The following is a 27,574-nucleotide window of genomic DNA, read 5'->3' as shown; positions in this document are numbered from 1 at the left end:
ATCGCTGGACGCGATGCTACGATAGTAGGTTCTGGACGAGCCACTATTGTACTCCCTATGGGTACGCAGATAGCAATCGACGAAGAATTGTTATATCCTGATGCGACTGGTACCCTCCTAACCTACAAAGATATCCGTCGTAATGGTATTCATGTTGAGACACATGAAGAAAATAAGGAAGAGTTCCTCTTATTCACCAAGGACAACGGATCAGGCAAAGAAACACTCAAAATTGTGTTATCTCTGTCGTTTAGATTGTAAATGAAGCCCGTACTGCATGTTGCATACAAGGTGATTTTCCAGAATGTCGATGCCGGTTTGGCATGATCGACTTGGGCATCCCGGAGTTGGGATGATGAGAAAAATCATAGGCAATTCGATTGGTCATGATTTGAGTAGTGCTAGGTTCCCACCATCTTCAGATGTAATGTGCACTTCGTGTGCAACTGGGAATTGATTTTGAAACCATCATATCTCAAAATTAAGGAAGAGCCTCTCAAATTTCTTGAGCATATCCAAGGTGATATATGTGAACCAAATCAGTTGTTCAGTCCCATATGTTCACATTCAGAATGGATAGGCAGAAACTTTAATCAAAGCTAGACCAATATTGCAAGGTTGTAATCTTCTAACAACGTGTTGGGGTCATGCAGTTCTGCACACTGCAGACTTGATACAACTTGTCCCAACTGCATACCATACAGCTTCCTCGCTGCAAATGGTGCGAGGTGATCCTTCAAGTATTTCCCATCTGCGGAAATTCAGTTGCGCTGTATACAGATCTCACCACCCAAGCGAACATCGATGGGGCCTCACAGAAAATTGGGGATCTATCTGGGATTTATATCTCTGTCGATCATTAAATACCTGGAACCCCTGACTGGGGATTTTCTCACGGCCCGGTTCGCTAATAGTATCTTCAATGAAGATGATTTCCCGGCTTTAGGGGGAGAATTTAAGTACCACGATGAAAGCCAGGAAATAAACTGGGATGCAAGGGGCATTGCCAATGAGGATCCTCGTACTTAGGAATCAGAACTACAAGTTCTAAGGATTCTGATTTGCAAAATATTATAAATAAACTGCCAAGCCAAATTACTGCTGGTAAAGATGTCACAAAGTCCTATATACCTGCTAGGAATGTGCCAGAAAGAATAGAGGTACCCAAAAAAACTATTCAACTTCCTTCTTATGGGAAGAGTGGGTGAAGTACGGCAATTCCTGCAGGTGCGGCTTCTCGTAAGCGCAATAGGAAAGAGAAGGATACCCCTTCTAGACCAGCAAATATGACTCAACAATCAGTTGAGAGAACTGAAGTGGATAGGAAAATTCCACATCCTGCATCAACTGTGCACACCTTTTTTGATGCCGGGACTTCGGAACACCCTGACGGGTTTGTATTGGGAAATGACGAACCGTCGAAGGGGGTACAAGAAATTTCCATAAATTATCTTAATACTAGAGAGACATGATCGTAAGGCAACAGTTGTCGACATATACTTCTCCGAATCAATTCTAAGAATCTCCATAAGATCCAGAACCAAAGTCCATGGCAGAGTGCAAGAGGCGCTCAGATTAGGATAAATGGAAGGAGGCAATTGATGCGGAGTTAGCCTCGCTTGCTAAGTGAGATGTATTCTCATCAGTGATACCTACACCTCATAAAACCTTTTCTGTGGGTTTTAAATGGATTTTTGTTTGGAAACGGAATGAAAACAATGAGGTGGTGAGATACAAAGCAAGGCTAGTAGCACAAGGGTTTACGCAGAGACCCGGACTTGATTTTAATGAAACATATTCTCCAGTTATGAGTGGAATTACGTTCCGATATTGTATATCATTGGCAGTACAAAAGCGTCTATATATGCAGTTGATGGACGTAGTGACCGCATATCTGTATGGGTCACTTGATTCGAATATTTACATAAAAGTTCCCGATGGGATTTCTATACCGAATCAGGGTGCGAATCGCAACATGTATTGTGTAAAACTGAAAAGGTCTTTTATGGCCTTAAGCAGTCAGGATGAATGTGGTACAACCGACTGAGTGAGTATCTTATGCAGAAAGGTTACTCAAACAGTGATGATTGCCCGTGTGTCTTCATCAAAAGATCCTCGTCAGGTTTTTGTATCATATCTATGTATGTTGATGATATCAACATTATTGGTGATTCACCGAATATTGATGAAGCTCGCAATCATCTTAAGACGGAGTTTGAGATGAAGGATTTGGGTAAAACCAAATTTTGCATTGGATTGCAAATTGAGCACCTTCATTCAGGAATCCTAGTGCACCAGTCTGCCTATATCCAGAAAATATTGGAGAAATTTAATATAGATAAGTCATAGCCAGCCAAGGCTCCCATGGTAGTAAGATCGATTGATCTCGAAAAAGACGTTTTTCGACCACGGGACGAGGGAGAAGAGATATTGGGGTCGGAATTCCTTTATCTCAGCCTCATTGGAGCACTTATGTATCTCGCGAACAGCACCAGGCCTAATATTGCTTTCGCGGTGAATTTACTTGCAAGGCATAGTGCTTCTCCGACGAAACATCATTGGGTAGGATTTGGGTTTGGGTTTATCAGTGTATCCAATCAACGTAGCAAATCCTCAGATACCTGAATGACACAAAGGATTTGGGTTTGTTCTATCAGAAAAACCAAGATCCTACGTTGGTTGGATACACTGATGCTCGCTATTTATTTGATCCCCATAATGCTAGATCGCTGATAGGATTCGTTTTCTTACATGATGGAACTGCCATTTCTTGAAAATCATCTAGACAGACATTGGTGGCAACTTCCACAAATCATTCTGAGATAATTGCACTTTATGAAGCATTACGGGAGTGTGTATGGCTTCACAGAATGATTAAACACATACATCAGTTATGTGGTATTGGTTCTTTGGAATCACCAACCATTATCTATGAGGATAATGCTGCTTGTGTTACTCAGATGCAAACAGACTACATAAAGAGAAACATCACGAAGCATATTGCTCCTAAGTTGTTTTATCCTCGCGAACTCCAACAGAGTGGTGAGATAAACATCTTGCAAATGAAGTCTTGTGATAATCTTTCTGATTTATTCACAAAGTCCTTACCTACTTCAACATTTGAGAAATGTGTTCGAGGTATTGGTATGAGGAGACTTCGGGATTTGCAAGATTCAGGGGGGAGATGCCCCAAGTGGTATGCCTTGTTAGAACGCATCACATTGTACTCTTTTCTCTTTATGAGTTTTTTCCATGGGGTTTTCTCAATAAAGGTTTTTAATGAGGCAATGTTAACACAAGTATATGTCAGTATTTCTAGTTTTCCCCACAGGGGTTTTTATGGAAATACAAATGACATAGATTATTCTATTGAACTAGTTGAGTTAATGGAGTAATCATCAGAAGGAAATATTCCTCTTTTTTCCCACTGCATTTTTGAGGAATAGCGCAAGTTCATTGATCAAAGATGGATTCGATCAAGGGGGAGTGTTACGAACTAAACATCCGTTTTGATCTCATCCTTGACACGTTCATCAGGGTGCGGTTGGTAAGCGCCCGCTCCTGCACGAACGGTTGCTGCGTGCGTGCGTACAGGGAGACACCCATTCATGGTGTCCTTCCATCATGTATAAATATAAACTCAAGATTAATGGAAATCTCTCTTGATCATTCACTTGGTCTCTCAGTTCATTTGGGAATCTAACTCGCGATTACTTGTTACAAGGGCCATATCGGCTGCTCAAGTGCCGATAGGATACTTGTCGGCTGTCCAACAGCCTGGCAAGCACCTATTTTTGCCATTCTTTTTATTCGGTATTTATTTCTGCAATTTTCTATTAAAAGAGTATTATTTTAAAAAATAGTTCTGGAGGCTATGCATGAACTCTACAGGCGTGTTCGGTTGTTGAGCTAGCCACGCAAGCCTGAGTATGCTATTTTCCGGCAATCTCTTGTAACATTGGAGGCATAAATATTATCATTTGTCTTTGGGATCATATGGATTACTATCATACTGGCAACATGTCTTTAAAACCAGCGGAATGTTCCCACGATGTCGGATTTTTTTTATTTGTGTCAACTGTAGGTATCACCACCGCAATTTAGTACGCTGCCCTGGCAAATGGCCAATGGTAGGCTCGCTGGCCTATGCCTCTAACTTTATCCCTTTCTTTTTGCGAAAGCCTCTAATTTTACAGTTGGTTACTTGTAAATTGAGCATAGCTATATTATAAAAGGGCAGCATATTTTGGAAGTAGATATTTTCTTATGCAAGGAGACATGGAATAGCACAACTTAAAGGATCGACCATGCCTTCTGCAACATACATAAGCTGCAATGCTTGATGCTGGGTGAAGTGAGGTCCCCCTGAAGCATTGGTAATGGTCCTCACCACGCGCAGAGTAAAAATATTGCTATCAAGAAACACCTAACGATCAAAGTCATGCAGACAGATGCTTTGCCTATAGTTCCTCATTCGCAGCTGATGGCTTAAGAGCCCATTCAATTATAACAGGTTAACAAAGCCAGATGGGTACCAAGGATGAGAAGGTGGTTAGGGAATATAGATAATATCCTGATACTAATGAACCACATCAACTGGGCCACAAGGAAGAATCTCAGAGACAAGCGGGCCTTGCAAGGGAAGTCCACCTCTTATAGTTTCCAGCTACTTGGTAACGCTAAAGGATCCCAGCTTGGACAGATCCGGAACCCAGCAGGACAGTTCGGATGATCCTGTCACAAACATCAAGGATCCTGGAGCCCACCTTACTAGCGGCGGTTCATTATCTGTGCTTCCCCAGCGAGCAACCTGCATGTCCAAGCGTACCATACACCAATCAAACAGATGCAACATAAGTTATATCAATATCAACATCACATTCTTCTATACCTTTCCACTCCTAACATTCCAGGCATAAACACTGCCATCACCAGAGCCTGCAAGAGAACATAATTCATAGCTGAGTAGAAGAGGATGCAATGATCGTGAAGTGCAACAACCGAAGGTTTCTAAGCAGATTTTTTCTTGAGGGTAGGTTCGAAACCAGATATGATATGGTTTCCATCAGGACTGAACGATGCCTCCAGCATTGAATTGGTGGTTACCACTGGTTTCACATTGTACGATGCGATCTGAAAGGAAAAAATATTGCAAGAACCACATGTTACTAGTCTTCGGTTGCAGAGCATAAATTCAAGTAGGTTGGATGCTTACGCTGTTGCCATGGAATGAATCTATCACATGAACACGCCCAGCTTTGGTGGTCAACAGAATCCGCCTGCCATCACTGCTGAACTTTATGACATGAGCTTCTGAATCCTCATTACCAACAGCGAAGATCTCAAAAGGCCCCTATGAATGTAAAAAATTAGAAGCATTCAACACCAGAAGCTAAACAATACATTCAATCACAACTACCTTTTCAAATTTTCGAGCATCAAACATTCTTATGTGACCACCATAGGCAACTGCAAATACCATGCCCTGATCATCATATGAAACTGCAGGCCTCCCTTGCACACGCAGTAAGCCCTGAAAATTTCAAGAGATGTAATACCAGCTCTATACTGCAACTGTAATGCCAACCAATGCTCAATACTCCCTCTTGCAAAATGCAAGTTGTTTGGGACATTGATATGGTCTCCAACAAACTTTGAAAAGCAATTTCTAAGAAAATAGGTTACTTTAAATAAAAGATATAATATATTATGAAGGAATCTTCAAGTGATAAAGCCAGTAACATCAATAGGCATGTTTAGATCCCAGGGATTTTTTCTAGCCCACCCCTTTTTAGCTCAACATAGCCCAAAATTCCCAAACATGAGGGCTAGTTCTTGGCTATTTGCAAATAGCCTACCTCAAAAAACTATCCCACACAAAAGGTGATTATTTGGGCTATTTCGGGTGGGCTCCACCGTAGCAAGAGAGGTAATAGGGCTCCAATGATTGGGAAAAGGTGCTTTAAAGGCTAAATAGCTCTTAGATCTAAACATGTCAAGGACTATTTTATTGGAGGGCTATTTATTTGAGCTAATTAGCTCTAGCCCTTGGATCCAAACACGGCCAATATGTTATCACAATTTACATCATATATCAACACTCAAAGATAAAAGGTATTGGCCAGCAAAATCATACAACCTATATACTGGATTGGATGGAGTACATGTTACAGATTTCATTTTAGAAAATTGGCCATGCCCCACACGCTATTAATTTACTTTACAGGAATGTCCTGAGTCCAATATTGATCTGCCACACAAAATACAGGATGTGGACTACTAGAAGGGTTTAATGATTTTGTTGCTTGCAACAACATTACAGGTTAGGTTCCAGGTGGAGCAGCTCGAGTTTATCTCACAGCACAGTATTGCATACAGTATCATTAGTGTTACCTGTGATTTTTCAGCCCGCTGATCCCATAAGAGAACGGTTCGATCAAGTGAACCAGAGATAAAATTTTCTTTCTCAGAGCAAAATGAGATAGAGACAACCCTGGACAAAATGGAGCAGATTAGTATCCTCCATTGGCATTAGCACAAAGGAAATATTGACCACAAATCCACAATTTATTCAAAGTTAGTGTGGCATACCTGTCAAGGTGGCCTTTAAAATATCTAACAAACCGGTTATCATTCAGTGAGAGTAGTCGCAGAGACTCTGCATTTTTACTTCTTTTCACTAAAAGGGCGTATCCAGTGCCGTAGGCTTCCCGCACTGCGCGGGGTCTAGGGAAGGGTTGTTTTAAGCACTAAGCCTTTCACGCACAAATGTGCAGAGGCTGGATCTCGAACCTGAGACCTTCCAGATACAGACGGTAGACTCTACCGCTGCACCAGGCCCGCCCTTCATTTTTACTTCTTTTCAGTATATGACATAAATCACTCCTACGTTAACATAAAACAAGACTTACCATCCCAGCCATTTTTTGATGAATATAAGACAAGAGTTGGGTTATCAGTGAAGCACACAAGTTCAACCCCATATTTTTTGCTATTAATAGTCTTCAAACATCTGAAAAATGACATGAGTGAGAAGTAATATACATATCACAGAGGAAGAAATAATACTGAGTGCAAAAATAAATCATTACAAAAGGTAGTGAGTCATTGTTATATACTAAAGATTCCTGTGTGGAATATCGAACAGCAGTTTCATGTATAGAGTCTAAAATAAACTAAAAAAGTAAATATGAGAATCTGTATTGGTGCAGTATTATTTTATAAACTGAAAATAGGAACTTCAACAGGACATGAACCCGCAAACTAGCAATATCACCACTGAACTACTATAATTTAGAAAATTATATCTTTTAAGGTTGAAAAAAACAATATGCAGTGAACCTCTTTACTTAGAGCAAGTATTATGGTGGGCTATAAGCAGGCTAAATGCTGAGGTGGAAGAGAGAAGAGGAGAGAGGAGAAATGAGCTGTTAGCTTACAGCCAGCTTCGACACAAAAACCAAGACATTGTGAGATAGACAAGTGGGCCATGTATTAATTGATGGCATATAAGCCTAGTGTTTGTATCTTTAATTCAGTTTTGAACTTTTGATGCCTTGGCTTAACCCCACCCCCCCCCCCCCCGCCCCCTTGTAACCGTGAACTCAGTTTTCCAATTCAATCAAGCAGCCTTGGTCAAGCTAACCTCCGGCCTTTACCCATGATCAGTGTGTGTTCTGGACAACACTTGGTATCAGAGCCTAGGGTTTTAGTGCCTTTCCCTCCAGCGCCGCCACCACCATGTCCACCTCCAGTACCAGGCGCGACGCCGCCGCCGCGCAGGCGTGCAGGGAGCGCCTTGAGGCAGCTGCGGCTCAGGCGGCGCAGGCAGCCAAGGATGCAGCGGCCGCGGCAAAGGCAGCGGCAGCGCTGCGCGAGGGGGAGGAGCAGGATGGTGACGAGGACGCGGAGAGCTCCACCGCGCCGAAGGATCGCCGCCGCCGCGGATCGCCGTCTCCACCACGTCGCAGACGTTCTCCGGTCGTGCAGGTCTGCCGTGAGATCGGGACCGGATGGCCGATGCTCACGCGCTCCAATTACTACGAGTGGAGACTCCTCATGAAGGTGAAGCTCCAGGCGCGCTTCCTCTGGGACGCCATCAAGTGCGACGGCGCCGACTACGAGCAATATCGCCGCACGCTGGAGGCTCTGTGCGCCGCCGTCCCGCCGGAGATCGGCGCCACCATCGCCAACAAGCCCACCACCAAGCTCGCCTAGGAGGCGATCGAGCCCAGGCATGTTGGGAGCGACCGCGTGCGACGCGCCGCGCTCCAGCGCCTCCGCGGCGAGTGGGAAGGTCTCACCTTTCGCCCCGACGAGTAAGTTGAAGACTTTGCCGTCCGCCTCACCGATCTGATGGAGCAGATGGTGCGCAACGGCGACACCGACCTCGACGAGGGACGCGGCGTGGAGAAGTTTCTCCGGTGCATGCCTAAGAGGTATGAGCAATTGGTCTTCTCGATCGAGACCCTTCTCGACCTCCAGGATCTCTCCATCGACGACGTCGCTAGGCAATTCAAGGTGGTGGAGGATCGGGACCGCGCGTCGGAGGAGCAGGGCAAGCTGCTGTACTCCGAGCAGCGGCGCGCCGGCGGCAAGAAGGGGGACAACGCCAGTATGGCCAAGGACGGCCAGGAGCGGCGTCGTCGGCCCCGTGGCGGAAGGAAGAACAAGCCAAGGGGAGAGCGCGAGGCCGGTGCTGGCGACTCCGGTTGTGGGCGCGGGGAGAAAGGAGGTGACGCCGGCGGCGATCGCAGGGCGAACCGCGACGACACCTGCCACAACTGCAACCGCGCCGGGCACTGGGCAAGGGACTGCCCACATCCTCGCCAGAATCGCGACGCAGCCCACGTCGCGAAGGGAGATGTGGACGTGGGGCTGTTCTTGGCGCACGGCGTCGTCGAGCTGGGCGCGCACCAGGCTGCTGCGCACAAGCAATCGACGGATGGTACCTCGGCAGCGGCGCGACCCACCACATGACTGGACGCAGCGAGCTCTTCGCCAACATCGGCGGCGACGTGCGCGGGTCGGTGCGGTTAGGCGACGCGTCGAAGGTGGACATCCAAGGCGTCGGCTCCATCGCGTTTGAGGGCAAGAATGGCGAGAAGTGGGAGCTACACGACGTCTTCTACATCCCAGCGTTCAGGAATTCCATTCTGAGTGTTGGCCGGCTGGATGAGGGAGGATCGGAGGTCAGGATCAAAGATGGAGTCGAGGATGTGGGATTAGCGCGGACGTCTGATGATCAAGGTCCAGCGCAGCCCCAACCACCTCTACATCCACCACTTCACTGCGGCCGAGCCATCTCGCCATGCCCGAGCCTCGTCACAGCAGGGTGGCGATGTGCTCTGTCTTGCCACGCGCAAGGACGAGCAATCCTGGCTGTGGCACGAGCGCTACGGCCATCTGCACTTCGACGCACTGCACAAGTTGTGCAAGGAGAACATGGTGCGCGGGATGCCGGTGATCAAGCACGACGGCCATCTCTGCGACACCTGCGTCGTCTCCAAGCAGAGGCGCGCCCCCTTCCCCGCTCAAGCCAAGTACCGCGCGCAGAAGCAGCTTGAGCTCGGGCACGGCGACTTGTGCGGGCCAGTGTCGCCGGCGACGCCTGGTGGTCGGCGCTTCTTCCTGCTCCTGGTGGACGACGCCACGCGCTTCATGTGGGTGTCGCTGCTGACCACCAAGTCGGCCACAGCGGACGCCATCAAGCGCACGCAGGCACAAGGCCGAGAAGGTGTGCGGGCGCAAGCTGAACGTGCTCCGCACCGACAATGGCCGAGAGTTCACCGCCGGGGAGTTCGCCGACTACTGCGCCGACGAGGGCATCACGCGTCACTACTCTACTCCCTACTCGCCTCAACAGAATGGCGTAGTGGAGCGAAGGAATCAGACCGTGGTGGGCATGGCGCGGGCGTTGCCCAAGCAGCACGGCATGCCGGCAAAGTTCTGGGGTGAGGCGGTGGTCACCGCGGTCCACCTATTGAACAGGTCGCTGACCAAGAGCCTGCAGGGCAAGACGCCCTACGAGGCTTGGTACGGGCGAGCACCGGCGGTGGCGCACCTGCGCGTCTACGGCTGCCTCTGCTTTGCCAAGGAGCTAAACCAGGTGCGCAAGCTTGATGATCGCAGCCGGCCAGGGGTGTTCCTCGGGTACGCGGATGGTGCCAAGGCGTATCGGGTCTACGACCCGGTGTCCCGGCGCGTGCTTGTGTCCCGTGACGTCATCTTCGATGAGACGCGCGGCTCGGACTGGAACAGCAGCGCGGAGCACACTGCGTCCATGGCGGAGGAGATCAGCATCGACTTCGAGCTCGTCGCCGCAGGAGTGCCAGAAGGCCGAGACGCGCCCTCACCATCGCTGGCTGCCACGTCTACCGTGTCAGGCTCGCCAGCTCCGGGGGAGCTTGGTGATGCTGCATCGCCGGCTGGTGCATCGACTCTGCCTTCCCCTGCCTCGACGTCGCGCACATCGCCCTCCTCTGCTCCGGCACATTCCCCAGCTCTGGAGACTCCAGTGGCAGCAGAGCCGGATCCGGTGGAGCTGGCCACTCCCCTGGTGCACGACGAGTAGCAGCTGGACGCGTTCTACCGGCGGCGAACCCCTCCGCTACCGCACGATGGACAACATCCTCAGCGAAGAGTCCATCCCCGAGGTGGAGCCTCGGGTGTGCGCGCAGCTGCACTTGACGTATGGTGGCGAGCCGACCGCGCACGCGGAGGCGCAAGGCGATCTGGCGTGGCGCAAGGCGATGGAGATCGAGCTCAAGTCCGTGGAGAAGAACCGGACCAGGGAGCTCGTGGATCTGTCGGCTGGACACCACCCAATTACCCCGAAATGGGTCTTCAAGCCGAAGAAGGACGAGAAGGGGGTGGTGATCAAGCACAAGGCGAGGCTGGTGGCGCGCGGCTTCGTCCAGCAGGAGGGGATCGACTACGAGGACGCGTTCGCGCCGATGGCGAGGATGGAATCCGTCTGTGTTCTCCTCGCCTTGGCGGCTCAGGAAGGATGGCGCGTGCACCACATGGACGTGAAGTCCGCCTTCCTCAACGGCGACCTCAAGGAGGAGGTGTACATGTGGCAGCCACCAGGCTTTGCCGTTCCCGGAGAAGAACGCAAGGTGTACTGCCTGCGCAAGGCGCTGTACGGGCTCAGGCAGGCGCCGCGGGCCTGGAACGCGAAACTGGATGCGACGCTCAAGGAGATGGGCTTCCAGCAGAGCGCACACGAGGCGGCGATGTACCGGCGGGGCAGTGGGCGCTCTGTCGTACTAGTTGGGGTCTACGTCGACGACCTTGTCATCGCCGGTGTTGGGGGAATAGCCCAGCCCATAAGTTTAATGGGCCTCATGCGGCGGCCCAAGGACCTAATTGTAAATATTATACCCACCAGGGGGCCCGGGCTAAATTGCCGCCCCCTCCCCTCCTATATATAGCTGGCCCAAGGGGTCAAATGGGGACTCTCTCTCCCCGATGAGCATTTTTCACTCTCTTGAGTGTTCACTCGCTCTGGCGTTCTGTGCACCTTCGGTGCCTTCTCCTTCTCTCTGCTGCTTGGCGGAGACTTCTCCCCAACAGTCTGGCGCCCACTGCATGTTTGGCTCGAGAAAAATAACGAAGAGAGAAGAGAAGAGATACGAACAGTCTGGCGCCCACTGCATGTTTGGCTCGAGAAAAATAACGAAGAGAGAAGAGGAGATACGAATGGAATGATATCAGAGCCCTTCGATGGCTTAGGCTTCGCTTGGCTTGAGGCTTCGACTAGCTTCGACCCGACGGCTCTGGCTCTTCGACTCCCAAGTTTCAGCTCTGCTAGCAAGCTTCGGCTCTGGCTCTTCGACTGCGTGGCTATGGCTTCGCACGGCTCAACTTCGGCTTCGCACGGCTCATCTTTGCGCGGCTCACCTTTGGCTTCGCGCGGCTCAACTTCGCACGGCTCAACTTCGGCTTCGCGCGGCTTAACTTTGGCTTCGCGCGGCTCATCTTCGCGCGGCTCAACTTTGGCTTCGCACGGCTCAACTTCGGCTTCGCACGGATCATCTTCACGCGGCTCAGCTTCGGCTTCGCGCGGCTCCGGCTTCGCCTAGCTCCAACTTCGGCTTCGCATGGCTGCAGCCCTTCGGCTCCAACTCGGCTTCGCACGGCTCCAAGCTCTTCGGCTCACGAAGGCCTAACACGGCTTCGTCTCTTGCGTGGCTTCGGCTCCGACCCCTTCGCTTGGGCTCCACCTTCGGCGGGGCTTTGGCTTCAGTCGGCTCCGACTTCAGCTCGGCTTTGGCTTCGGCATCGTTCGGCCTTGGCTTCGGCATCGTTCCAGCCAAGGTTTCGACCCACCTCGGCTCGGCTTCGGTCCACGCGGCTTCGGAGTAGCCGTGTGGGCGTCGCCCATTCGGCCCAAAGCACCATTTGGCCCACAACGAAGGCTTCGCTCCTACAGCCCACGACGAAGCGACAGACGCCGCCCCTTCGGCCCACGACGTGAGCGCCGCCACCTCGCGGCCCACTCCGCAAGCACAGGTATGCACTATGCAGCTTTGCAAAAATGCTAATGCACAAGGGCTTCGAACCAGGACTCGAACCCTTAATCTCAGGCTCCGGAGGTAACCCACTAACCAGGTCAGCTGCTTCGTTTTTTTGGTTCGCTCTACCAGCACTTCATTATTTGTTTTAATGTAAGGTTGTGGTAGTCGGGCAAGGTCTTACACTCAGACCAGTGTCATTTTCCCATACGTGTATCCCGACGTATATGCCGACTGCTCTTATGCTTCTGCTTTCACATGCGCATGCTTTGATGGGGCTCTCGGAAAGAGAGAACTACAGCACAGGACGATGGAGGTGGCTCCGACGTGCTGGTTGTCGGCTGGTCGGGCCTTCGAGCAGTCGTGAGTTATCTTCGGCGCAAGGCGACAGCAACGGCAGTCGGCAGTCCCGGCAAGGGCCTTCGGTCAGGAACAATGACCACACTGGAACGCGCAACTAAACCTTCGACAAGCATCAACGGCAGCTCCGGCGACAGATGCCTTGTGCGCAAAACCACCATGCACACCTACAAAGGCCACAGTAGCATCGTTCATGCTCATGTGCTATTAACAATATAACTTCGTTCGTGCACCGAAGATTCGTTCATGTGGCTATTTCATTTAAAAATGTCACATTCTACCACTTTTATGCTAAAACCCATAGCGTGATGCAAAAAAAGATACAGCAGGCTTAGGGGCTTCGGAGAGTTCAATTCCAAGTTTGGTGGCCTCCCACACTACGGCCTGCGATGTCGCAGGTTTCGGCCCTGTGCTTATGCCCTTCGGCCTGCAACGCAGCAGACTTTGGCTCATGACCGCTTTGGCCGCGACGGCTGGAGGCTTCGGCGCAAACTCCCACGCTACGGCTCATGGCACAGCAGGCATCGCCCCCATGGCGCGAACGGCCAGGACCATCTCCGGTGCAAAGGTATTGCTCACTTTAGCACAAACACATGCGCAGGGCGGACCAGGGATCGATCCTCGAGCTGCAGCTTCGCGTAAAATGATGAAAACGTTTAAGCTTGCAAACTAAGCGTTTATATTCTAAAACTTTGTGAGCCGAAGCAAAGTAACCACTTATTCCGAGCATTACTATTATTTTAATGCATTGACATGCTGCTTGCACATTTAACGAAGAGTTAGTTTTTCTTCATATATGGATTTATCTAACTTTTTTTTTCTTTTGGTGCCGAAGAGACTATATTGCCACCATTCGGTTCTAAGCGTTGAAGCGACCTACCCCTCCTATTCGAAAGGGGTGTTGTCATCAGCGGAGGGCATGAATTGCCCAGAATAAGCGGACACGGTCCGTTCTCACTTTTATGGCAATGACAACCAATGTCCTACTTAATATCTTACGATTTACATTTCGTAACACCTTACTTAATTATATGCTTGTGCTAACCCCTTGCTTAATTACATACTTATCCTGACCCTTTTCATTGGAAAGGATACTATCTATCTGTTATGCAGGATTTTTGCCAAGGTAAGAATCACTATTTTGTCCTTGTGCTTGCTTACTTTGTTTGTGCTCTTCACACTGTCTACTCCACTTAAATTATCGTGCACTTCGGGGTATGGGATTTTACCCCGAAGCCAGAAACAGTCTTATATGGACTTTCGGTTATCTAATGTCTAATAAAAGATACTCCTTCAGGGTTATTGGTTTTCACCACGAAGACAATTATAAATAATGTTTCGGTTATCCGAGGTTGATGCAAGATTCTCCATCGGGCTATTGGTTTTCACCCCGAAGACAATTATAGGTTTCGGTATTCGAGGTTGATACAAAATTCTCCTTCGGGCTATTGGCTTTCACCCCGAAGAAACTTTATATGGGGCTTCAGTTATCCGAGTTGGTGGAAGATTCTCCTTCGGGCCATTGGTTTTCACCCCGAAGCAAATAACTCTCCATATGGGCTTCGGCAATCTATGTTTTATGCAGGATCCTCCTTCGGGTTATTGGACTTCACCCCGAAGCAAAGCACGGTTATATGTGGAAATGATCATACTTTGGTCTTATGGAATTTTATTTGGCCTTCGGTATTGATTGGCCTTCGGTTATTGGTGTACTTGACATGGGTGCACCGAAGCGTCTATCCCTCTTCGTCAAGCGAAGAGGGGAGTCATCGGCACATTGCAAGTGAATGCCACTTGGAGAAATGAGCCCAGGGCTTGCGAAGCTGAGCTGCCCGCAGCATCCTTTGGTCTCAGTTCTTAATTTTTCCCAGTCGAAAAGACCTTCCGCGCAGAGCGCCGAAGGCAATCAAAGTCCTATCGTGCGGAATGCCGAAGGCATGGAAAGTCCTTTCGTGTGAAAGGCAAATGTTAGGACTTACCTATACGAGCTAAAGAGCTGAAGGTCCCCTAAGAAAAGTCCTTTCATGCGAAAAGCCGAAGACATGGAAAGTCCTTCGGCAATTATGCCGAAGGCATCCTAATATATTTGAAAAATATTGCTCTCTCAAGTAAAAATGATGCAGGTATTGCAGGTGTATAAATTGGCATCTTCGGAATAGCAAAATTCTCTCTTGGTTCTTCGAATTATTGTTGAAAAAACAAGTTATCAACACCAACAACCTTCGTCGCAAGTCGACTTTGGAGGAGTCTTCGGCATGCATTAGCATGCCCCTCTACTACGGCCTTCGCCCGCGCCGACACAGCTCGGCTCGAGGGGCTCGCCTTCGATTTCGGCGACGACTACTACAACCTTCGCCCTCGCCGACACAACTCGGCTCGAGGGGCTCGCCCTACACTTCGGCGACTTCTACGGCCTTCGCCCTTGCCGACACAGCTCGGCTCGAGGGGCTCGCCTTCGACTTCGGCGACAACAGCTATGGCCTTCACCCTCGCCGACACAGCTCGGCTCGAGGGGCTCGCCCTCCACTTCGGCGGCGACTACTACGGCCTTCGCCCGCGCCGACAGCTCGACTCGTGGGGCTCGCCTTCGACTTCGGCGACGACTACTACGGCCTTCGCCCTCGCCGACACAGCTCGGCTCAAGGGGCTCGCCTTCGACTTCGGCAACGACTACTACAGCCTTCGCCCTCGCTGACACAGCTCGGTTCGAGGGGCTCGCCCTCCACTTCGGCGGCGACTTCTACGGCCTTCGCCCTCGCCGACACACCTCGGCTCGAGGGGCTCGCCCTCCACTTCGGCGGCGACTACTGCGGCCTTCGCCCTCGCCGACACAGCTCGGCTCGAGGGGCTCTCCCTCGACTTCGACGACGACTCCTGCGGCCTTCGCCCTTGCCGACACAGCTCGGCTCGAGGGGCTCGCCCTCCACTTCGGCGGCGACTTCTACGGCCTTCGCCCTCGCCGACACACCTCGGCTCGAGGGGCTCGCCCTCCACTTCGGCGGCGACTACTGCGGCCTTCGCCCTCGCCGACACAGCTCGGCTCGAGGGGCTCGCCTTCGACTTCGGCGACGACTCCTGCGGCCTTCGCCCTCGCCGACACAGCTCGGCTCGAGGGGGCTCGCCTTCGACTTCGGCGACGACTCCTGCGGCCTTCGCCCTCGCCGACAAAGCTCGGCTCAAGGAGCTCGCCCTCCACTTCGGCGACGACTACTACGGCCTTCGCCCTCGCCGACACATCTTGGCTCGAGGGGCTCGCCCTCCACTTCGGCGACGACTACTTCGACCCTCGACATCGGCTGTTTTGGCTTCGCCTCCTGAAGAACGCGAAGCTGGATGCGACGCTCAAGGAGATGGGCTTCCAGCAGAGAGCACACGAGGCGGCGATGTACCGGCGGGGCAGTGGGCGCTCTGTCCTACTAGTTGGGGTCTACGTCGACGACCTTGTCATCGCCAGTGTTGGGGGAATAGCCCAGCCCATGAGTTTAATGGGCCTCATGCGGCGGCCTAGGGACCTAATTGTAAATATTGTACCCACTAGGGGGCCCGGGCTAAATTGCCGCCCCCCTCCCCTTGCCGCCCCCCTCCCCTCCTATATATAGCTGGCCCAAGGGGTCAAATGGGGCTCTCTCCCCCATGAGCATTTTTCACTCTCTTGAGTGTTCACTCGCTCTGGTGTTCTGTGCATCTTCAGTGCCTTCTCCTTCTCTCTGCTGCTTGGCAGAGTCTTCTCCCCAACAGCCGGCGCCGATGCGGAGGAGGTGGAGGAGTTCAAGGCGGCCATGAAGCAGAGATTCGACATGAGCGATCTCGAGCTCCTGAGCTTCTACCTCGGCATCGAGGTGTGCCAGAGCGCCAGTGCCATCTCTCTGTCTCAGGCGCACTACGCCAAGAGGATCCTTGAGCTCGGCGATATGGTGGGCTGCAACTCCGTCCACACGCCCATGGAGGAGAAGCTCAAGCTCAGTCGCGAGAGCGAGGTAGAGGAGGTCGACGTCACACACTACCGGCGGATGGTGGGGAGTCTCCGGTACCTGGTGCACACCCGGCCGGACCTGGCGTTCGCGGTCAGGTATGTGAGCCGGTTCATGGAGCGGCCTATGGCGGAGCACCTGCAAGCTGTCAAGCACATCCTCCGCTACGTAGCTAGGACACTGGACTACGGTCTGGTTTACAAGCACATCCCCGGCACGACGACCTTCGTCGGCTACTGCGATAGCGACCTCGCCGGCGACGTCGACACAAGTAAGAGCACCAGCGGGACCATGTTCTTCCTCGGCGGATGCTTGGTCTGCTGGCAATCCATCAAGCAGAAGGTGGTGGCACTTTCGAGCTACGAGGCAGAATACATCGCCGCCGCTTCTGCAGCAACTCAAGCATTGTGGCTGTCCAGGCTGCTCGGGGAGCTGCTGGGCAGCAAGGTGGATGTGGTGGAGCTCAAGGTGGACAGCAAGTCTGCCCTTGCGCTAGCCAAGAACCCAGTCTTCCATGGCAGGAGCAAGCACATCAGGATTAAGTACCACTTCATCAGGGATTGCCTGGAGGATGGGAGCATCAAGGCTGACCACATCTCCACTACAGATCAGCTAGCCGACATCCTCACCAAGTCACTAGGTAGGAGCAGGTTCCTGGAGATGAGGAAGAGGATTGGGCTGGAGCAGATCACTCAGCACTAGGCTTAGGAGAAGATTGATGGCATATAAGCCTAGTGTTTGTATCTTTAATTCAGTTTTGAACTTACCTTGGCTGTCAAGTTGATGCCTTGGCTTTATGCTTTTGCTTTAGCACTTTAGTGGTTGAGTTGCTGGCTATATAAGCACAGCTAAACCCCCCCCCCCCCTCCACTTATAACCGTGAACTCAGTTTTCCAATTCAATCAAGCGGCCTTGGTCAAGCTGACCTCCGGCCTTTACCCATGATCAGTGTGTTCTGGGCAACATTAATGATGGAAGCTAAACCACTATACAAGTGGGCTAAGAGATGAGCTGCAAAGTTCCTTGCAGCCAGCAGCAGGCTAAATCATTAGCCTTGCTCTTAGAATAAAAATTCAGAAGACAGTAACAGTTCACACTTACACTGCATTTTGAGTGTCGTACAGGCGGATTGATTCATCATCACTGGCTGTCACAAGATAGTTCGTAGCCTTGCTATGAAAATCCATAGAACTAATTCTGCCATTCTGAAATACAGTAACAATATACCAAAAGAATCAAATGACTATAGTGGCCAGTACTATAACATAGAAACATGTTTATTTGATAGGGATGCATCCAAAGATATAAATAAAAAACACTTCAAGTCATTAAACTCCATATGAAAGCTTTTTTTTTTGGTCTTATGTAATAAAACACTTCCATTATGATAGATTTTAAAAGATAGTTATGCGCTCCAGTATAATATACCACCGCTATTACGTACATGCCAAGCCTACTGAAAATTTTCTCTTGAATACGCATGAGAGCTCCGCATCATGCCTACTGAAATCTTAATCCATTTCATACGATGACAAGGGCACTTATTCCCCTTATCTTATAATAATATATGCATAGTTGTATCAACAAAACTGCATGTACAGCTAAAGACATGGATCCCAATCCCACCAGGCCACCGCATATGTTAACTCAGATTTGTAACGGTTAAAGCCATTGGGCAGTATATAAGATCCAAGGCATCTTCCAATCCCTTGCATTCACATCTTTACAGTAATCTAAACTGAAAATCTAAGCAAGTCAAATCAATTACTAACTTGGTCTGATTTCTAAAAAAAAAAAACACTCTTCTAGGACCCTGATGGATTGAGCAAGTTATTTGGTTGAACTATAGAGGCTTACATAGCCTTGGAAGGCCAGCCCGATCTTCATGCTCTTGAACACCTCGTTTGTGATCTCCATGGTCACCCAGCATGGACCCATCATGGCAGCAAATCGCTCAAAATCTTTGGAAAAGAAATTGGAGCTGCACCTTAATCAATCAGCTACCAAGGATATAGCCTTAAGCACCAAAGAAGATCCTGACAAAACCATGGATGGATTTAGATTGGTAGCAGCGCACAAATCCACAATAAACTATGTGGAAATCCAACACTTAGAAGAACTGGATCCATCCAAATTAGGAAGGAGTGCTCACCATGAGAAGGAATAAACAAATCAAGGCTAGGATGGATGGGTTCAAATCGGGAGCTGCCCAGTTGAAAGTGAATATGTGATAAAGTTAGTGGAATCCAACCCTAAGAAAAACAGAATCCACCCAAGAGAAGGAAGAAGTGCTCACCAGCAGAAGGAACCAAATCCAGGTCGGGCTGGATGGATCCCTACTCCACTAGGCTGAAGGAGGATCGGTGTTGTGGCGACACGAGGAGCGAAGGGAAGAGAGAAGGGGAGGGACGAGCTGGCTTCTGCTTACTGCGCCACCATAGGAATCCCGAGGGCTATTGATTTGGAGACCTGTGAGCATTTCCAGGTTTGGCAGTATTAGAGAGTATTAGAGAAATTTACGTACCATTTTGATTGTTGCTAAAATTGGTGGGCCCTAATTCCAATGTCCAGTTGTCCACCCCACCAGTTTGTTTCCAAACTGAAGCCATTTGATGCCAAAATTTTGGCTGTGCATATGGATATGATACTAGGGTGGTGACAGCACCCAATTGGTTGCATACTTGCATTAAATGGTAAACTTTTGGATTATCTAGACTGCACCGAATTTGCATTCCATTAGCACACTTTTGTTCCCTGCTATAAAATCTAACAGAAAAATAAATCCACTTATTCAAAACTCTAGTAATAAATATTTTCGAAAATAACTCGACTGATGAGGGGGAAAGACCGCCCCCACAGATTTGCACAAAGAAGAAGCTCTTCATGTCTTGGTCAAGAAAAGGTCCCAGAGGCCAGCTGCCCGGACGTGCCACAGGGTGGCTAAGACACATGGGCCACGTGCATTTCAGTGAAAACAACCGCAGAGTATAACATGGAACAGCCAACGATTTTTAGTCCAGCCCCATTTAATCTGCTTGCACAGGGAGTCAAACCTGGGTGCTCTAATCGCTAGGCTAGAGGCCCTTTCACTCTAGTAAGAAATATTATATAATATTGAGTCCAACATGTCAAAATCACAACTGCAGCAAGTTTTGGCATCGCTGCAGTCCAAACACCACTCTTTTAAGTTTGGCATCACCAAGTTTTGATTGGGGTAACATGTGTAGCGAACCAAAGAAGTTCTCAGTTGATGACAATCTTGCTAGACTTCAAAGTGAAATTCAAGAGGAACTGAAAAAATAGGGTAAATGATGTTAGCAATTCAATGGTTACTCTCATGGATGAGAGGATGGCACTCAAATTGGGGAAGTTTTCTGGTTTTTTTTTCATTCACACTCACAATGCCATGCCTTCCAACGGGAGGGGTGGCCACACCTTTATACAAGGGGTTGCAGGGCAGCCAAAGTATATGCCAAGGACTAGTCTAAGATGCTGTCCTCAAGGTCCTAAAGCTAGTCTAAGATGCCAATGTGCTGCAGCTGCAGCAACCACCACGCAGCAAGGACCATGCAAGGCCTGAGATGCTGCAGCCCCACACAAAGACCAGAGTACACGACTTATTCCTTCAATCTCCCCCTAAGTCTTGTGCGTCGTCTTGTGGGAGGGTTGGACCATTCCAGTCCTGGAGCAAAGCTCAAGAAACTTGATCCTCCCAAGAGGCTTGGTGAGCAGATCCGCAAGCTGATTCTTGGTGTTGATGTAGCTCGCCTTGATGCTTCCTTCCTCCAAGCAGCCTCGGATGAAGTGATACCTCACCCGGATGTGCTCGCTCCTCTCATGGAACACGGAATTCTTGGCCAGCGCAAGAGCGGACTTGCTGTCCACCTTGAGCTCCACCGCTCCAGTGTCTCTGCCGAGGAGATCACCAAGCAGTCGAGCGAGCCAGAGCGCCTGAGTCGACGCGGTGGAGGCCGCTATGTACTCGGCCTCGCAGCTGTACAAGGCCACCACCTGCTGCTTGACCGACTGCCAGCTAACGAGGCACTCGCCGAGGAAGAAGAGGATCCCGCTCGTACTCTTGCTGGTGTCAATGTCGCCGGTGTGGTCGCTGTCGCTGTACCCGACGAAGTGTGCCGCTCCAGGGCACCTCGGGTAGTGGAGTCCGTGGTCGAGAGTCCCCGCAACATAGCGGATGATCCTCTTCACGGCCTGCTGGTGCTCCGTCGTCGGTAGCTGCATGAACTGACTAACGTCGCCAACGGAGAACGCCAAGTCTGACCGTGTGTGGGCGAGGTAGTGGAGGCTCCCCACAAGGCGCCGGTACTGCGTAGTGTCCACCTCCTCCGCCGTGCTGTCACGGCTAAGCTTCAGCCGCTCCTCCATCGGAGTGAGGGCCGGGTTGCAGTCGGTGAGCCCAGCTAGCTCAACGACGCGCTTGGCGTAGGCGGTCTGTCGAAGCGTGACCCCGGTGTCGTCCTGGTGCACCTCGATCCCCAGGTAGAAGGAGAGAGGCCCCAGGTCGCTCATCTGGAAGGTGGCCTTCATCTCTTCCTTGAACGCCGCCACCTCCGCATCCTTGGTGCCGGTGATCACCAAGTCGTCGACGTAGACACACACCAGCAGGGCATTGCCGCCATTGCCCCGCCGGTAGATGGTCGCCTCGTGCGGGCTTTGCTCAAAGCCCATTGGCGTTCCACGCCCTCGGGGCCTGCCGCAGGCCATAGAGGGCCTTGCGCAGACGTAGCACCTTACCATCCTTGCCAGGGATCGCAAACCCCGGCGGTTGGTGCAAGTAGACCTCCTCCTTCAAGTCGTCGTTGAGAAACGCCGACTTGACATCCATGTGATAGACGCGCCAGCCCTCCTAGGCAGCCAGCGCAAGGAGAAGTCGCACGGACTCCATCCGTGCCACGGGAGCAAAGGCATCGTCGAAGTCGACCCCCTCCTGCTGCACGAAACCTCATGCCACCAGGCGAGCCTTGTGCTTGACGATGGCGCCGGCTTCATCCCTCTTCAGCTTGAACACCCAATTAAGGGTGATCGCGCGGTGACCGCGAGGGAGATCGGCAAGCTCCCAGGTGCGGTTCTTCTCAACCGCATCCATCTCCGACTGCATCGCGGCACGCCATGCCACGTGTCCCTCGGCCTCTGCGAAAGACCGAGGCTCGCCGTCGTCGCACGCGAGGTGCAACTACGCCTCAAGGTCGTGAGGCACCAGACCCGACGTCGGCTGATCGCCGAGAAGGTCCTCCATCGTGCGGTACCGCAACGGCTCGCCGTCGTGGTACGCGTCGATGCACTCCTCGTCGTGAGAGAGCGGAGTAGCGAACTCCACCGGGCTGTGCTCAGTATGAGCAGGTGCTGGAGTAGACGTGCCCGGAGGAGTGGCTGTCGGTGCTGGAGTGCGTGGCGTCGCCGGCTGTGGGGGAGCAGCCAAGGAACTCGGCGCAGCCGGAGTCGTGGCTGGAGAGCTTGGTGTCGCCGGTGTAGCGGGCGCCGGAGTCGGTGGAGGCTCAGGGACCGGGGTAGGCACGCTCGGCGAAGAAGAGCTGCCTACTCCCCCAGCTCCCTCGAAGTGGACGTACTCGACAGTGAAGTCGTTGTACGTCGGAGTCGAGCCGTCATCCACCGCCTTGTCCCATGCCCATCCTCGCCCTCCGTCCAACACAACGTCGCGAGTCGTGCGCACACACTGTCTCCAAGTCGAGAATGCGGTAGGCCTTCGAGCCCTCCGCATAGCCGATGAACACTCCCGGGGTGCTCCTGTCGTCGAGCTTGCCGATGTGGCCAAGCTCCTTGGCAAACGCGAGGCAGCCAAAGACCCGCAAGTGGGAGACCGCCGGCTTACGCCCATGCCAAACCTCATACGGCGTCATACCGTCGAGTGCCTTGGTAGGCGAGCAGTTGAGGATGTAGACGGCCGTCACCACCGCCTCTCCCCAGAAGACAGCCGGCATCCCCCTTTGCTTGAGGAGGGCCCGGGCCATCCCCACAACCGTCTGGTTGCGCCGCTCGACGACGCTGTTCTGCTGCGGGCTGTACGGCGCAGAGTAGTGGCGCTGGATGCCCTCATCCGCGCAGTACGCCGTGAACTCGGCCGCCGTGAACTCGCCGCCGTTGTCGGTGCGCAGCATGCGTAACTTGCGGCCGCTCTCCGCCTCCGCAGCAGCCTGAGCACAGGCACGCCTGATGGTGTCCGCAGCCTCTCCCTTGCTGTCGAGGATCATCACCCACATGTAGCGGGAGAGATCGTCAATGAGCAGCAGGAAGTAGCGCCGTCCTCCTGGTGTGACCGGTGTCACCGGGCCACACAAGTCCCCGTGTACGAGCTCGAGCCGATCCCTGGCTCGAAAGCTAGCCTGCTGGGGGAAGCACGCAGACGTCGCAGAGCTGCTCCACGTGGTCGAGGCACGGGAGGCCTCGCACCATCTCCTTGGCGCCGAGCCGCCTCAGGGCCTCAAAGTGGAGGTGCCCAAACCGCTCGTGCCACTGCCATGCCTCGTCGTCCCTGCGAGCTGCAAGACAAAGAGGCCGGGCCACCCCTACATGGAGGATGTAGATGCGGTTCTTCCCTCGAACCACCCTGGCAAGAAGCTGGCGACGATGGTCCCAGATGCGGAGGACCCCGCTGTCGATCACCACGCGTGAGCCGCTCTCATCGAGCTGCCCAAGGCTGATGATGGAGTTCCGCAGCGCCGAGATGTAGTAGACTCCGGTGAGCATCCGGTGCTCTCCGGACTTGGTAGTGAAGATCACGGAGCCCAAGCCCTTGATCTCCACGGCGGAGTCGTCCCCAAACCTGACGGAGCCACCTACGTTGGTGTCCAGGTCGGAGAAGAACTCTCGCCGCCCAGTCATGTGGTGCGTGGCGTCGGAGTCGAGGTACCAGCCGTCGATCCTGTCGTCGTCGGAGCCGTTGCTGAGGACTCGGGCACGCGGCTTGTCGAGGTGGAGTAGGGTGGTGGCGGGCGGTGCCGCCGGGTGCAGCTCCATGGCCCCGTGGAGCGGGAACAGAGCCGCCTCGTCATCCGGCTGGGCCTCCACGACGTGGGCTTGGCCCCCACGCCTCCGCTGCGGGCAGTCCTTCGCCCAATGGCCGGGCCTGCCACAGTTGTGGCAAGCGTCGTCTCGTGCCGCCTTGGGCCTATCGGCGGCGTCGCCCTGAGCGCCTCCGCGGGCGCCACCCTCAGCGCGCCCTCGTGCTCCAGCCTGGGCACCTCCGCGCCCCCTGCGCGGCTTGCCACGCTTGCGGCCACCAGTCGAGGAAGAGGGCTCCCCCGTCTTCCCGTCACCGTGCCGGGCCACCCACTGCTCCCGAGTGAGGTGGAGCTCCCTGCCGATGGAGATACCTCCCAAGGGAGGCTGTGGTTCGTCGCTGTCGACGACCTTGAGACGACCTATCGCCTCCTCAATCATCATGGTGGAGAGGTCTAGCAGAGACTCGATCGATCGAGCGGTCTGCCTGTACCTCTCGGGGACGCAGCGGAAGAGCTTCTCGACAGCTCTCTCCTCGTCGTAGGTGTCGTCGCCGTACATCGCCATCTTCTGCAACAGAGTGTTAAGACGGAGAGCAAAGTCATCGATGTCTTCACCAGGCTTGAAGGCTAGGTTCTCCCACTCCTTGCGAAGCACCTGCAATGTGGACTTGCGGGCGCGGTCGCTGCCGATGCGAGCCGCAGCAATGGCGTCCCAAGCCTCCTTATCAGTCTCCTTCTGGGAAAGCGAGAACTGCATCTCGGGAGGGACTGCTGCAATGAGCGCATCCAATGCCCGACGATCTTCGTCGTAGTCGACGTCGTCGTACTGGACGGCATCCCACATGTGCCGCACCTGGAGCCTCACCCTCATCACCGCAGCCCACTTGACGTAGTTGGACTTGGTGAGGGTCGGCCACCCGCCGGCCGCCACCGGGACCAACATCCCGGACCACCTCCTGGAGGCCGTGGTAGCAGGGGGCGCCGCCGCCGGCCTGCGCGCCGCCACCAGGAGCGCGGCCACCGCCTTGCACGCCGCCGCCGCCCTGCGCGCCGCGCCCTGCATGCCACCGCCGCCGAGCGCGCGGGCCATCATTCCGCCGCCGTGGTGGGCTGCTGCCCACCGCGCGGTCCGCTCCCGCGCCCTCTCCCTCTCCAACTCCTCAAGGTCCCGTCGGCGGTGGTGTTGCCGGCGATGGAGCCGCTGAGGCTGCCGCGCAAGGTCTCAATCTCGACCTCCGCCGCACGCGCTGCATCCTTCGCCTCCTCTGCCTCCACCTCCGCCCTGGCCGCCGCCAACTCCGATGCCGCCAGCCTGGCCGCCCTCGCCGCTGCTATAGCGGCTTGTGCCGTCGCTCGCCTGCACTCCTCTGCCGCGGCGAGCTCGACGTCTCGCTGACGCCGTGCGCTCGAGGCGACCGAGCGCCGAGACGGTGCTCGGACATGGCGCGCCTCCAAGGGGCTCCTGCGTGGAGAAGACGCAGCCTCAGACGCTCGGGTGAGGAAGGAGGAATAAGGACTGCAACAAGTGCTGCTGCGCTAGCTGCTACTAGTACTGCAGCTGCTGCTACTGCTGCTTGGGAGGGAGAAGAACAGGAGATATCCAGTCTACAGGAAAGTACGGCTCTGATACCAGATGTTAGCAATTCAATGGTTTACTCTGATGGATGAGAGGATGGAACTCAAGTTGGGGAAGTTTTCTGGGTTTTTTTTCATTCACACTCACAATGCCATGCCTTCCAACAAGAGGGATGGCTACACTTTTATACAAAGGGCTGCAGGGCAGCCAAAGCATATGCCAAGGACTAGTCTAAGATGCTGTCCTCTAAGTCCTAAAGCTAGTCTAAGATGCCAATGTGCTGCAGCTGCAGCAACCACCACGCAGCAAGGACCATGCAAGGTCTGAGATGCTGCAGCCCCACACAAAGACCAGAGTGCACGACTTATTCGTTCAAATGAGTCGCTAATTATCTGGGAGCTGGGGGACACTAAGCAAGGTTCAGGGAACACAAAGATATCTTATGTTCTACCTTAACAAATGAAACTATTGCAGTCATTAAGAAAGTTACATGCTCAAATGCCACTTTTAACAATCGCAACGATTTCTTTACCACTGAAGATAGAAGGTTCCTTGTTCCCACGCCACTTTTACCCCTTATTACGCAGTAACAACGTCATGTTTTCCCCGTGATGCTCAAGCAGATGAATTGCAGTGAAAGATAAGAGAGGCTGCTTACGTAATCCCGGAAGGCCAGGCCAACCTCCATGCTCTTGAGCATCTCGTCAGTGATCTCCATGCTCACCCTAGGTGGACTCGTCATGGTGGGCAATCTCCAAAAAAATCTTTAGGAAGCCAACCTTAATCAGCAGTGGTGGAACCAGGATTTGGAACTAGGGTAGGCCTAGCCAAAAAATTTCAGAGCGCAATTTGGTATAATTTAATAGCACTTTGATAACAGTACAGTATATAATAACAAAACTTACAATACAACAACAACATAGCCTTTTTAATAACAAAACTTACAATAACATAATTAAAATTGTTCCATAATAAGTCTAATTCAAAAAATCTTATATAAATAGAAGATTACAATACTAATATAGTGTAAGGCTTTTGCTTTACGCTTCCTCGTGGTCATGAAAGTGTCCAATCGTCATATTAATCACTGAATGTCCAATTAATAACTTAATATGAATTTAGAAGTGAGATTAAGAATTTAATACGGAGCAGTACGCATCAGAGAGAAAAACTTGCCGAATTACCGAATTGGGGGTGTGGATTGCGGGATGCCACTGGCTCCTGCCGTGCGCCTGCTGCAACTAGTGGCCGTCGGCGTGGGGGACTCGGCGAGTCGGGCGGTCGGCTGAGGGGTCAGGTACGCTGGCCCCTGCCTGGCTGCGGGCTGTCGCCTGCCGCGCGCCTGCTGCAGTGGCCGCCGGGCCGATGGGAGGCGACGAGCGGCACCACAGCGGGCCAGCGCCCGACAGCACGCGGCCTGGGCCGCAACCGCACAGGGCGGCGGGTGGAGCCGCCGACCGCGCGTGCAGGCGCGCTGCTTGCAGGGCGGCGGCTGCCGGGTGGATCTGCGGAGCTGGGGACCGGAGGGAGGCGCGGGGGGGGGAGGGGGGTGAGGGCGACCGCCGGCGCAGCCCCGGTGCGGCCGAGTGGCTTCCGTTACATAAGTTCGCTTGTATACAATCCAGTAGCGGCCCAGTAACTAGCCCAAAACAGCCCACGAAAGCTGGTCATCCACTTTGTTTGGTCCGGCTTCATCTAAAACAAAGGATGTACCCCTAAAAAAAACTAATACAAAGATGCACTAAAGATAGCAACGAGTAAATCTGCGCGGATATCAACTTTTAAATTCATACCTGTAAGCTAAAATCCGTGCCCGCACATGCGCCCGCGACCCGCTACAGATGGGAAACGACGCCGGTACCCACTATTCGCAGATACCAGCATACTCGTGGGTATGCCCGTATACCTACAAGCTTTAGAAAAATCAAGGACACAAACACATTTTAATAGAATGTAAATATTAACATATCTATGAATGTTGTTAGGGTCTCGGGCCCTAGGGGCGGCTACGTAGATGGTTGGAACGGTAGTGGCGAGGGCTTGGGAGCCCGGGAGTGAATAGGAGCTGTGATGACTAGAGCTAGTGGCGGCGGCGGCGCGAGCAGGAGAACGAGGAGACCATTGGGGTGGCCCTTGATGCTAGGCGAATATAATTGCTTTTGCTTAATCAAT

General features: G+C 52.5%; 1 protein-coding gene across 6 annotated transcripts; it reads right to left on the bottom strand.

Annotated features, from left to right (window-relative positions):
- Positions 1 to 4,407: 4,407 nt before the first annotated feature.
- LOC120665949 (protein ANTHESIS POMOTING FACTOR 1-like) lies at positions 4,408 to 26,977 on the bottom strand. 6 transcript variants are annotated; one of them, XM_039945674.1, is made up of 13 exons: positions 26,061 to 26,225; positions 19,146 to 19,318; positions 19,002 to 19,054; positions 18,707 to 18,885; positions 17,951 to 18,054; positions 6,912 to 7,012; positions 6,592 to 6,715; positions 6,394 to 6,493; positions 5,420 to 5,533; positions 5,216 to 5,353; positions 5,046 to 5,133; positions 4,892 to 4,938; positions 4,408 to 4,810 (listed from the first exon to the last, which is right to left on the bottom strand). In XM_039945674.1, the coding sequence occupies exons 4-13, from the start codon at positions 18,788 to 18,790 to the stop codon at positions 4,667 to 4,669; spliced, it is 1,044 nt and encodes a 347-aa protein (XP_039801608.1). In that variant the 5' UTR covers positions 18,791 to 18,885; positions 19,002 to 19,054; positions 19,146 to 19,318; positions 26,061 to 26,225; the 3' UTR covers positions 4,408 to 4,666. The 6 variants fall into 6 exon arrangements, 4 of the variants coding, with proteins under 4 accessions (XP_039801608.1, XP_039801607.1, XP_039801610.1 ...); XR_005671467.1 differs by adding an exon at positions 26,587 to 26,936 and having other exon boundaries at positions 6,394 to 7,012; XR_005671466.1 differs by lacking the exons at positions 18,707 to 18,885; positions 19,002 to 19,054; positions 19,146 to 19,318 and adding an exon at positions 26,587 to 26,977 and having other exon boundaries at positions 4,408 to 4,717; positions 4,816 to 4,938.
- Between the last annotated feature and the right edge of the window lie 597 nt (positions 26,978 to 27,574).

Source organism: Panicum virgatum, chromosome 3N (assembly GCF_016808335.1).
Source record: "Panicum virgatum strain AP13 chromosome 3N, P.virgatum_v5, whole genome shotgun sequence".
NCBI classification, from domain to species: domain Eukaryota; kingdom Viridiplantae; phylum Streptophyta; class Magnoliopsida; order Poales; family Poaceae; genus Panicum; species Panicum virgatum.
This window is presented reverse-complemented; position numbering and strand designations above follow the sequence as displayed.

What these genes read in the sequence shown, in the direction of transcription:
- LOC120665949 (XM_039945673.1), bottom strand. Translation starts at nt 26,144, where the DNA reads ATGACGAGTCCACCTAGGGTGAGCATGGAGATCACTGACGAGATGCTC. An exon ending in TACGACACTCAAAATGCAGT is followed by an intron (nt 7,013 to 17,950) that starts GTAAGTGTGAAC and finishes GTCATTTTTCAG; the next exon opens with ATGTTTGAAGACTATTAATA. An exon ending in TTTAAAGGCCACCTTGACAG is followed by an intron (nt 6,494 to 6,591) that starts GTATGCCACACT and finishes CATTTTGTCCAG; the next exon opens with GGTTGTCTCTATCTCATTTT.